Source organism: Pectinophora gossypiella, chromosome 21 (genome assembly GCF_024362695.1).
Source record: "Pectinophora gossypiella chromosome 21, ilPecGoss1.1, whole genome shotgun sequence".
NCBI classification, from domain to species: domain Eukaryota; kingdom Metazoa; phylum Arthropoda; class Insecta; order Lepidoptera; family Gelechiidae; genus Pectinophora; species Pectinophora gossypiella.
This window is the reverse complement of record NC_065424.1, coordinates 5,438,734-5,451,306: the sequence shown is the minus strand read 5'-3', so window position 1 is coordinate 5,451,306 and position 12,573 is coordinate 5,438,734. Positions and strand designations below refer to the sequence as shown.

The window sequence follows — 12,573 nt, the reverse complement described above, 5'->3', positions numbered from 1 at the left end:
GTCGCGGGAAGCCGCTGGATGCGGGCAGCGCAGGACCGATCGTCGTGGAGATCCTTGGGGGAGACCTATGCCCAGCAGTGGGCGTACGGCTGATAATGATGATGATGAGCCAAATGGCAAAAAACGGGACCCTTATGGATATATCGCCACGTCGTCTGTCGGCTTGTCCGTCCGTACGTCACTGCCACTTTTCATTTATTTATAGATTTTTATTGTTTTTTTTTATTTTTACTGTTTTTTTTTTTAGTTTTCATCTCGAGCTCCTCCGTGCTTCCGAAGGCATGTTAAGCCGTTGGTCCCGGCTGCATTAGCAGTCGTTAAAAACTATCAATCCGCACTGGGCCCGCGTGATGGTTTAAGGCCCGATCTCCCTATCCATCCATAGGGAAGGCCCGTGCCCCAGCAGTGGGGACGTTAATGGGCTGATGATGATGATAATTGCTATTTTACAGTACCTACCCACATGGTCAGGTGTGGGTACTAAGTCCATCTTGCGATGGATGTACCTCTGGTTACCCCAATTGGGATATAGTCGTGAGCTTGTGCTTATACTAATATAAGTAAGACCATATTTTCGTGTCAGAGTTGAATGAGTATAGGAAATTACTAACATCAGTCATATTACATTTCAATAATGCACACAATAATAAGCAATTTGTAGAAAAAACCCCAATCAGACCGATTGCTGGTAATCAGATTTTCGTTATTGTGCGATTATTGATTAAAATGCATTATTACATAAAACTGCGTTATTGAGGTCGTAACGAAAACTTTGGGGGACGATTCAGAACATTCTGAGTTGATATCAAGCGGAATTTCAAATCAAATCAAAAACAAAATATACTTACAAACATTTAGCAACAGTACAACTGGGCGGCCTTATTACTCGGTAGCAATTTCTTCCAGGCAACCTCTACTAACAAATCAGCCAAAAAACTTGGATGCAAAAAATTTAAATAAATAAGTTTAATTTCCTAAAAAAATTACGTGTTTTTCTAAATCATTTCCAGTCCTATATTGTGCTTTAAGTTGCATAGAACCCAAGTTTAAAATAAAAAATAATAATATAAATAAAAATAAGCAATATACCTACAATATTTTTTTTCGATTAACATGGCGGCGCAGCAAAATCTCAAATCTTAATTAAACATTTCTGACGAGAAAATCACCTACCATCGATTTTAGTACAATTAAAGAGATATTCTAGTTTTTCTTTTGGTACGATGCCACTAACACCTGTTTTAATTATTTATTTAGGTAGGTACAAATACAGCAATACATGCTTATAAACTTTTACGCAACGCTAATTATACGCATACTAAACTATATTAATTCCTTAATATAGTTTAGTATACACTACCCTAAAATAGAACTTAAATTTTATTTAAAAAAAAATTTTGTTAATTTAAGTTTATTATGTGAGGACGCCACAACAATAATAAACACAAAAATACATTAACTGACAGACGAAAGAAAGTATAATATAAAATAAAAATTAACATAAAAAAATATTTATTTATTTTATTCTTTGCCCCCACAGCTATCAGGCATGCAACCATCGCCAGCGCAGGCACCGCTGCCAGGGCTGCCCATGAACCACGCGAGCTCCCGCGACTTCTCCCCCCCTGCGCCCACGCCGGCCCCAGATCACCTCTCCGCTGCTCATCATCAGGTAAATATGGTACTGAACTTTGTGATTTGGAGGCCGTGAGTTATTGTAGTTAATTTATTTTATTTGTTTCTCTACAGATAATGCTGCTGATTCCTGTACACACCATCTAATTTTATTTAAAATTATACCTGTCATTTTCTTATCCGCCGAAAAGGAAAGGGACGGCTAATCGACAAGCATAAAATTTATGGAACACACGTCAATTTTAGGCAGAAATTTAAAAAGCCCTTCCAAAATTTTATATTGGCCTATAACTCGACAAAATTAAGTTGACAGCACACATTACAAGATTGACAACAGGTGTCAATCATCCGTCCCTTTCCTTTTCGGCTGATAAAAAAGTGGCCGATATAACTTAAAATAAAATTAGGATGTGTCTGCAGAAATCGGGGCCACTAAACGGCATAGTAGAATAAGGAATAATACTACCTATAGAACGGCAACTCACCACCACCCGCTAGGTTTACCTCACCCCCTCGAACATAGTTTAGACTTCAATCGTATGGTGTCAGACGTCACACACACACAGATGCACGCGTACGATGACGTCAATGTGTGGTGTTTGTGTAAAATGAGGTTGTTTGTATAAAGTATTCGGGGTATACTTAACAGCTTAATTTCTATACCCAGTGTGGTTTGATCGTAGCAGAATCCAATATCTATAATCCAATTACTTTCACCATTCGTAGACTAATAAAATGCTGATTGTTTTGCCACTTTGCGTATATTATTTATTATAGGTTATTACAAAAGGTTCCAAGACACGTCCGACAATAAGAGAAAGACCGGTGAACATAAAATATGAAAAAAAGTAATAAATTATTATGTTTTAACTTTTTTTTAAAGCATCACCTGGCATTGAAAGATTATAAAAGCACTAAATGTTTCAAGAATCTTCCAGCAGGAAATTCCACTTGACATCAACTCAGAATCATTGTCTAAATCATCCCGCAAAGTTTTCGTTACAGTGTCACTAACACCCTGACTTATAACTACTACTTTAGGCAACTTCTCGCAAATATAGTCTTCTTCTTATTCTAATCCTTTTACACTCTGTTGGAATATAGAGCTCCAATGACAGATTTCCACTTCTTGCGATCTTTTGCAGCTTGCTCCCATGACATAATCGCAAATATAACATAACAAGAAAATACCCTGAGCTGTTTTAGGAACCCACAGGCCTTTCTCATTCTCCTGCCCTTATTCCACCCTAAGAGGGGTCGGCACAAATGTATTCCTTCTCCATTCATCTGTGTCAGTCATCATCTCAGTATTCACACCTTTCACACACATATCCTTCTTCACACAATCCATCCACACTTTCTTGGGTCGTCTCCTACTTCTATATTCCACATTTAAACTCATCAACTTCCCCGTAATATTCCTTTCATCCCTCCCCATCACATGCCCATATCACGCTAACTTGTTGCTCCTCAACTTCTCGATGACCAGCGTTACTTTCAGACTTAACAACAAAACACAGCATCACGCATGTATTCCCAAAGCGGTAGACAGAGTTGTACAATATATACACCAACTCTTCGCCAGCTATGTTTAAGTCTATGTAACAGGGGGCGAGACTATTGCCATCATCTTCCAGACTTCCTCTGTATATCCAGTATCCTGGTACCAGACCTTCAGCGATCCCCATTTGTCTGATCAAGTAGTGACTGCCATCGGAGGCAAATTTAAAAGCACGTTTGAAGAGCCTTTTTCCTCATGCACGCAGATCGCAGCTGGCCACACGGGGGTACTGGTCGGTGGTGGAGTCCTACCGCAGCCGCCAACTCATCACCTGCTCACACAGAACTCGATATTAGGTCAGTATTGATGAGGATCCGGCCAACTAGTTAACGTCATTTGCGTCAAATCTCCCTCTGTTACTTGGTTAAAGGATATTTTTTCATAACCGCCCTTTCATTCAAACCAACACGACCTATGTTTATGGACACCACCTTTTGAGCTGGTAACTAACGTCACGTCAAAAAAGGAGGACCATCTCTAGTCAACACTTCATAAAGATTGAACCACATCTGCAGGCAGCACGGAACCGTACTTTCAAACACTTCTATCCTATTCTGTCCCTCACAACCGCCATTTGCTTGAGCGAGATAATGCGACCGCACGTGACGGATCCGAGGACGCGGTCGGAGTGCGGTCGCACTCCCTTCCCATCCTTTATCTCACTCTAGCAAATGACGAAAAACAAGTGGTAAAAAAGGATAGAAGCATGAAAAAGTGCACTACGATGCAGCCAAATGTAGTTCAATCCTTTTCACTAGGACCCCAAGCGACCATGTGGCGCAAGGTTGCACTCCCAACAAAATGTATTCAGTTGTACAAACGCAACGTCACCTAGTGTCTTGTTGGTTGGCAACCAACTAGACTCCAAGTGAGATGTCAACTGCATTTACACGCCTAAATGTTCGCAGAAAATACTAGACAGGGGAGATAAAAGGCCCTATTGAAACAATTCACATAAGAAAGCATTAACCCATGTCGCCTTTTTAGACCCCCAGACCTTCCTATGATGAACCTAATGGTGATAAGAGATCAGCCTATCGCCCATAACAATTGTTCATCATGTTGGAAAGGACACAATCCCTCTGTCGGATTTTACAACATGCCCGGAAAGACAGGCAGCTGGATGTGTTCTGGTTTTTTTTTTTCACTCCCAATCCAGCATAAAAAAACTCATTAAATATTCATCTCTATGTATCTAACAGCATGACGCTTGACTAACAGACCCCCTATCCCAGGTGGAGGGGACATCCTGGGCCTCAGCAGCCCAGTACTAGGGGGGGTTCTTCATGCCCACCCCGCGCTACGGGGGGTCAAACCTGCTGCCGTGCACGCCCTAGCAACGCAAGGTCGGTACGTCACTTTATTTAGCTTACATGTTACTCCCCCCTTCTTATATTAATTAAGCTTTTCTTGTCACTCCCCCCTTCTTATATTAAGCTTTTCTTGTCACTCCCCCTTCTTATATTAAGCTTTCTTGTCACTCCCCTTTTTATATTAAGCTTTCTTGTCACTCACCCTTTCTTGTATTAAGCTTTCTTGTCACTGACACTTTTTATATTAAGCTTTCTTGTCACTTCGCCTTTTGATCTACCTTTAATGTTATTTAGCTTGTACCTTTTATGTAACTTTTGGGTATTAAAATCTTTATTAAAATTGCCTTGTCTACTACTTAAAATAGTGCTTAAAATGTCTAGCATGATTACTTTAATGTGGAGGGTGTAAAAGTAAAAAATACTAACGCGGTCTAACACTATGCTCTGGGGCGCTTCCTTTATTGTTTTAGATATAGGGTGTTAGTGACACCATACCGAATTCTGAGGGATGATTTAGACCATGAATCTGAATTCATATCAAGTGGAATTCCCTGTCGGAAAATTCATGAAGATTTTAGTGATTTATAAATTATTTTCAGTTCCGCGCTTTTGCGACAGAAAAATCCACTTGATATAAATTCAGAGTCATGGTCTAAATCGTCCCTCAAAGTTTTTGTTACGATGTGCCCTGTATACACTGACCTGCAAAACTAAGGTACTTCAATTTTAAATATTTTTTTCCTAAACTATAGAAGTTAGAGATTTAAAAAAAAAGATTTTAATGGATAATTGTCAGCTTTCTTTGTAACTTATATACAAAATTAAACTCTTTTTCGATTCCTTTTTATTTTATGGACTTATTTATTTTATTTTAAAAGTTATTTGTGCTAATTCCTGTAGACACCATCAAATTTTATTTTAAATTATACCTGTCATCTTCTTATCCGCCGAAAAGGAAAGGGACGGATGATTAACAGCTTTTTAAAGGTTTAAAAAGCCTTTAAACAATTACAAAGTTACAAACTTTTAACCCCTTTAGGGTTGAATTGCGCAAAATCCTGTCTTGGTGAGCATTTACGTCTCAAAAGTAACAGTTAAGGGCAGAATTAAAAAAATATATATGCACAATTTTTTGTTACTCACAAATAATCCCATCCCAATTTTTAGCTTTCTACCTTAAAAATTGCGGAATGCTCTATTCAAGGAAGGAAGTGGAAGTCTGTTTTTTTTTCTCTTTGTAATCTTATAAAGAGATAAAAAACAGCCTATGTCGCTCTCCATCCCTTCAACTACCAGCACTTAAAAAAATCACGCCAATTCATCGCTCCCTTTTGCCGTGAAAGACGAACAAACAAACAGACACACACGTACCCTTTCGCATTTATAATGTTAGGTATGGATTCTATAACAACACTACCCCACAGTAAGCGTAGAGAACCGCGTTTTTATGAAAGTGTCCGCGAGTGTTGTGTTATTAACATCCGGCCAAGTAGTTAATGCCATCTGCGGCAAATCTACAATATGTCACGTCAAAAAAAGAAACAAAAAAACGTTATTAACTCTGTGAATATCAGTCGCCGGGTAAACATGCAGAATTGAATTTTCAACTTGCACCAAAACCGCAGTTTCTCATCGAAATTGTCGTTGAAACGCGAAAAACTCTTTGATGTTTAATCTTCTTTGTTGCCAAATGAACTGTCTTTCTCAAACATAGAGCAACACGGACCTCCTGGATTCTCAAACGAGAGCTCGCTAAATTGAAATTGGACCAATGACAGATGTTATTATTACTTACAATCTTAGTTATTACTTTCTTTGTCATTGTTTGAAGGTTGGTTATAAAATAAAATAAAAAAATAAAAATAATTTTATTTTTCTTCATTATTTTACAATATCAAAATTGTGGACCTCCCAGTAAGCAATTAAATAATATATGTTCGAGTCGAGTGACCACGCTGCTTCTGAGGGTTACTTTATATCATCATCATCAGCCGTACGACGCCCACTACTTTATATAAATAAACATTTTTCTTTTTAAATAAAATGAAAAGAAGAACAAAAAATTAAATAAAAGCAAAAATTTGGATGCATTATCAGCTATTTCAGACGTGTGAATTATAACATGAATGTGTGTATTATGTATGTGAGATGATGTGCATGCAAGGGTGTATGTGTGTGTGTGTGTGTGTGTGTGTGTGTGATGGTTATAGGAATTAATAGCAATTATTCGTCTTCTTTCGTGTTCTTTTTTATACGTGTCGTTGTGAAATCTATACTTTACAAACCCACACAGACCTCGAGTTCTTATTAAAGAGAGATGCCGCGGGGGCATAGCCGGTGGAACCGAATGATCATACTGGCCCCGATTCCTGCTGACATATCCTAATTTTATTTTAAGTGGTAATACATTCAATAATATCGTGTCAAATTAAGAAAGTACGCATTGTCTTATTACGTATACTAGCGCGTGGTGCTTCGTAACGCGGCCGGGTAATACTGCGACACGGATTGACCGGGATAAGATAAGATTCTTTATTTGCCATAAATGCAGTGTGACAGATGTTACAAAAAAATATACTTTACCGTGCATTTAAATTACATAAATCATATAAATATCGAGAGTCTCATATCCCCATTAAAACGCGGTAAGAACCCGTTATTGTGTGCTTTAATTACATAAATCATGCAAAATTTATAAAATTTAAAATATAAAAGTGTCAATACAAAGGTCCTATTATGAAATTAATTGTTGTACAGATTTAAATAAATGTCATTAAATTAATTCACATAAACCAAATTCAAATTATTAAAAGTCAATAAAAATTACAGAAATCTAATAAAATAAAAATAGAAGTATAACAAAAATATTTGTACTTGGGAGTACTTGTACCAGTATTTTATCTTTCTATCTATCTACTTGTTGTAGTGTATTTTAAACTAAAATAATAATTTTGGTGGGGTTCTACTGCGAAAAATATTTATACTATGATAACATGCTCAATGCCATTACTTATAGAAATAGGATGTCCCATCCTTCTTGTTGTTCTTGTCTTGTCTTCTATTTTTGCAACTTTTTACCACGCACTTTCCAGTGTTGCCAGTTCGGCGCCTAATCGCGTACTGGGGTAAAGTACTGTCAAAGTCCCTATATTAACAGTAACTTTGCGTCCCACTTTTTGAGCGCTGATGTTCAATCTATGGTAGTAGTAAATCTATAGAACCCGTGTAATATGGTGCTGAGGGCATATCTCCCTTGTTTCTATGTTCTGTGCACAAATCCTACCCCTTTTCTTCCTAAGATTTACTATTTCTATTCGTATGCAAGGAGGGATATTTAATAGAATACGCGGACCAAATATAGGAGGGTAGTAAAGCCATCCTTTTCAATTTGAAACCAAGCCTCGGTACTCGGGAACCCGGCTTAATCCTAAATATCAAATTATCTAAGGTATATATTTTTAAAGGTTGAATAGAAACAAACATGGCGCTTGTTACTAAGTGATACAGGTTCAAGGAATTACATCAAAATATGATTATTATTATTGCGTATGGCAGACGAAAATAAAATATCCTGCGTGGATCATACGTATATCCAGCTTAAGTTTCCCTAACCAAGTCTCTGCCGCATCCATCACACTATGCAGCAAAAAAAAAATGGTACACAAATAAAACATATACACATACATCACACACCACATCATATAAATATAATATTTTTTATCAAAACAAGTGTGCCTTATCGAATGTTTAGTGATTTTAAAACATTTTATGTGAATGAATGAATGAATGTATTTTTTTTTCTGTTAGCAGACGTTGCTCCCCACTGAGTTGTTGTGGAGCAGCCTCTGATCCCAAGATAATGTCGTAGGGCTAGCAAACTCAGGCGCACGTATATGCTCCCACACACCGCACCGTTTCGTTTCGTTGTCACTAACACCCTATAGATTCAACGAGTGTAATTCCCAACAACACCTACATTACACCATTATTTTTTTTCTTAAAAGATTTGAGTACTTTTGACCACGATACAGCCTGTGCCGTGTTTATCAAAACTTACAAGTACACACGTTCACAAGCTACAAATTACTCACGAGTACGTGTAAATTGCGTTTATCAAAAAAAGTAGAGGGAATGTAAATATACTTGTAAAATAAATATTGACACTTGTAACATGTAATTTACATGTGTAGTTTTAATAAACACGTTCTTGTAATAATTATTATTGGGCTTGTAAGGTTTGACTCAAACTCATATAGTACCTATTCACTCTTGTGCTTATACCCGCTCAGAACATTGGCTTAAGGATATCAGTAGGCTCTGCACGGCAACCGAATTATATCGAGGCCTTCGACCAATAGCCGTTTGACGTCCAACTACGTAGATAGCATTCGTATCGTTTATTGGTCGAAGCGCTCAATATAATTTGCGCTGCACGCGGCGCGGTTGTCATGCAAACCCAGCACTATACCTACGCAAGTACGATCCTATTAAGTAACAGACGGCCTAGCCAAAATATTTACGCTTTCGTTAACATTACGCAAAGGAATGAAAACCGACTTATAAATGTGGGATAAAACGAATGATGGAGCCCAGTAACGAAACATCCACCTTAACAATGAGGTATATGGCTCGCTGACGTATAACCCGTCTGAATTAGATAAACAACTTGCTTAGAGGACGACACGCGCCTGCCCAAGGCGTTTCGAAACGCGCAGAATATACGTTAGCGAGCGGGAATCACATTTGAATTTCATTAAGCGGTTATTATACTACCAAACCCACCCAGTACGATGCGTCCAATGCCCTGTTTATCAAAACTTACAAGGCTTGTATTACAAGTAATTTTCTTGTAAAAAAAAACATTAGTACAAGAATGTATTTATCAAAACTACACATGTAAATTACATGTTACAGGTGTCAATATTTATTTCACAAGTATATTTTACAATCCCCCTACTTTTTTTGATAAACGTAATTTACACGTACTTGTAAGTAACTTGTAGCTTGTGAACTTGTAAATCTTGATAAACACGGCACTGGTCGCATCGAGATTGAGAAAATCGACGCTATTAGACTCGCTCGAGATCGTGGTTGCCATGGTTACGCAAATTGCTATTAGACTATCGCATCGGGCAGGACGAATTGGCAGATGTAATAACCGCTTTAGTTTAACGTTAACGAAAGCGAAAATAATTTGGCAAGGCCATCAGAGGTTGCAACAAGCGCATTTAGAGTTTATATGCGGCAGGTGCGGCTGGGGGGGCGGCTGCGAGCACAGCGCGCAAGCGACCCCTCCTGGGCGGCGCGCGGGCCGCCATGTCGCCGACTAAACGCGCCGTGATGACGCTGCTGGCCCGCGCGCGCGCCGCCACGCACAAACACGCGCCCGCATGGCCCGCCCCGCATGAGTGAGTAGCACCACTTTGTAGCATGTTTTTTTTTATTATTATTATTTTACATGCGATAACGCTGCGGGTTCGCGCATGCACCGCTACGTGCAAACACGTGCCGGCATGGCCCACCCCGCATGCGTGAGCAGCACTACTTTGTTGCATGTTTTTATATGTTTATTAATTGTTATATGCGATAACTGCCGGTTCGCGCATTCACCGCTGCCTGCAAATACGCGCCGTGCATGGCGCACCCTGTATGAGAGAGCATTATTCGTTGCATGTTTTTATTTTTTTATTATTTTATATGCGATAACGCTGCTGGTTCATACACGCACCACTAACTGTAAACACGCGCGCGCATGACCCGCTTCACATGAAGAGTAGGACCACTTTGTAGCGTGTTTTTATTTATTTATTGTACATTACGCCCGGCCGCTATGTCGCTAAACGGTGCTGGTTCGCGCACGCACGAACACGGGCCCGCATGGGCCGCCCCGCATGACCAAGCACCACTTCTGTAGCTTGTTTTTATTTATTTACTTACTTATTATAATTTATTGTGTATTCACTAAGCGCGCTGTGATGACGCTGCTGGCTCGCGCACGCACTACCACGCAAAAATACGTTGCGCCATGGCCCCGCATGAGTGAGTAGGCACATTTTTTTTTTACTGGAGGCTCGTTTTAACTACGTATTGATAAGGCACTATATGGTCCGAAGTGGAGCACGCTTACCTTCCTAACATTTAAACACGCATTTAGTGATATGATCTTCGGGGTTAAATGGCCACATCCAAGCAATACATCTAAGAATGCAATATGACATTAAGTGCTTTTTGACATTTGTTTGCATTGCGCACTTACTTTTATATATGTGCAAATGTCAAATTGAAATATTGTTTTCTTAGATGAATTGCTTCGATGTGGACATTTTAACCCCCCTTATTTTATTTGTTGTCGATTAAAGCTTGTGAGATACACCCGCATGAGTGAGATGCACAACCTTTGTAGCTTGTTTTTGAATGGTCGTGTCGCGCTCGTTACAAATGAACAAATTGGCCCGCATAAAACAGAAGCAAGAGTGTTTTTCGTATCACATTCATAAATAAACCATTCCTTTGCGACCAAGTAATTCATGCTCACACCATATGCGGCAAATGTAAGATGAGTCTCGATACGGCTCATCACGTATCGCATTGGTCTAACAACAGGGGCATGTTTAATAAAACTTACAATTGTAAATTACATTGACGATTTGATGTACATTGCGAAGTGTATGATCACGAATATTTTGCAGTTTCATATTAGCTACGTAATGAACACCAAATTGTCGTTGTAATTTACAATTGTAAGTTTTATTAAACAGGCCCCAGATATGTGTATGTCTATCTATATAATATTATGCGATGAATATCTCTCTCGTCACGTAGGTCAGCTGGAAGAAATCTCTTTCTTTAAAGAAAGCTTACCTGTACTATCTGTCTTCTTTGTATGTTCCTTGTGTCTGTTTTATTGTGTACAAATAAATAAATAAACAGAAAGAACAAAACAAAAACAGAACTTATAACAGTAAACTCGGTGAGGTATGGATGGATACTTAGTTCATCTTTCGACTACCCCATTGGGCTACAGTCGAGAGCTTATGTTAATAAGACACGTCACAAAAAAAACAACGCAACAGTAAATAAAAAAAGTAAATCCAGCCAAGTGGTAAAAACACGTTCAAAAGCGACAAAAATGCCGTCTATCGTTAGTGCAGTCATTAGTCTTGTTCTTCAGACATTTTAGGAATCGATTCCATTGCACCACACTAATAACCACAGATCAAAGAAACAAGGGAGATATGCCCTCAGCACTGAATTACACGGGTCCGCATGTCGCCTGTTAACTCACGTCGGCGTGTGAAGCGGCCGCATCAACTCATTCTTGGCTGGACCGATTTACCCGCAGTTGAATGCGTAGTCCCGGGTGACAGCCTTCAGCGCTCCCCATTTTTCCGGCCAAGTAGTTAATGCCATCTGCGGCAAACCTACAATAAGTCACGTCAAAAAAAAATGCGTAGTACCCAGCACTAGTTCTAGTTGCGCCATACCAAGGAAGCCACAGAATAGAAAAAAGAGCTTGGAAGGGCCAAGTGAGCGCGAAACGCGCGCCATACAAGTATGAGCAAATAGTTCATACATCAACTTCGCACTTCACTCGCCCGCAAACTTTACGACGCATGGAGTTCCACGATAGTATATTAAAAGGTCGTCTCGTGCATTGTAACCTACAGGAAAAAAAAAACAAATATCGACTATCGTGAGTCCCTCCTTATCGCAGGAAAGTTAAAAACCTTAGTATGATCGGCTATTCATCAAAAAAATACTTTTGTATGCAGTATCTTACAAAAAGTAATGATAACAAAATTGCAGCCTATCACATAAAATATACATTGCCGGTAAAGTTGCTATGGAATTTGAGAAGCGGTTCCTGCGCCTCATCCACTACTCCCGCTGTTGTAAAGATGTCATAAATAAATAAGTAGACTAGATACATAAATATTATATATTAGTGTTAGTGACACCGACTACTGAGGGAGATGATTCAGCTCACGATTCTGAGTTAATATCAAGTGGAATTTTTCGTCGCAAATTCATGATTTTTTGTTTTTTCTTTATTATTGTCAGTTC

General features: G+C 38.9%; 1 protein-coding gene across 17 annotated transcripts in view; it reads left to right on the top strand.

Moving 5' to 3' along the window:
• LOC126376613 (KH domain-containing, RNA-binding, signal transduction-associated protein 2-like) overlaps positions 1 to 12,573 on the top strand; it is a 415,821-nt gene that overhangs the window by 308,658 nt on the left and 94,590 nt on the right. For 6 of the 17 annotated variants that reach the window (XM_050024114.1, XM_050024111.1, XM_050024113.1 and 3 more), the window contains exons 7-10: positions 1,541 to 1,681; positions 3,402 to 3,492; positions 4,432 to 4,542; positions 9,758 to 9,917. In XM_050024114.1, coding sequence (XP_049880071.1) covers positions 1,541 to 1,681; positions 3,402 to 3,492; positions 4,432 to 4,542; positions 9,758 to 9,917 — 503 coding nt within the window. Of the gene's footprint in view, positions 1 to 1,540; positions 1,682 to 3,401; positions 3,493 to 4,431; positions 4,547 to 9,741; positions 9,918 to 10,475; positions 10,549 to 12,573 lie in introns of all 17 variants that reach the window. The other 11 variants (XM_050024115.1, XM_050024117.1, XM_050024125.1 and 8 more) reach the window with 9 other exon arrangements.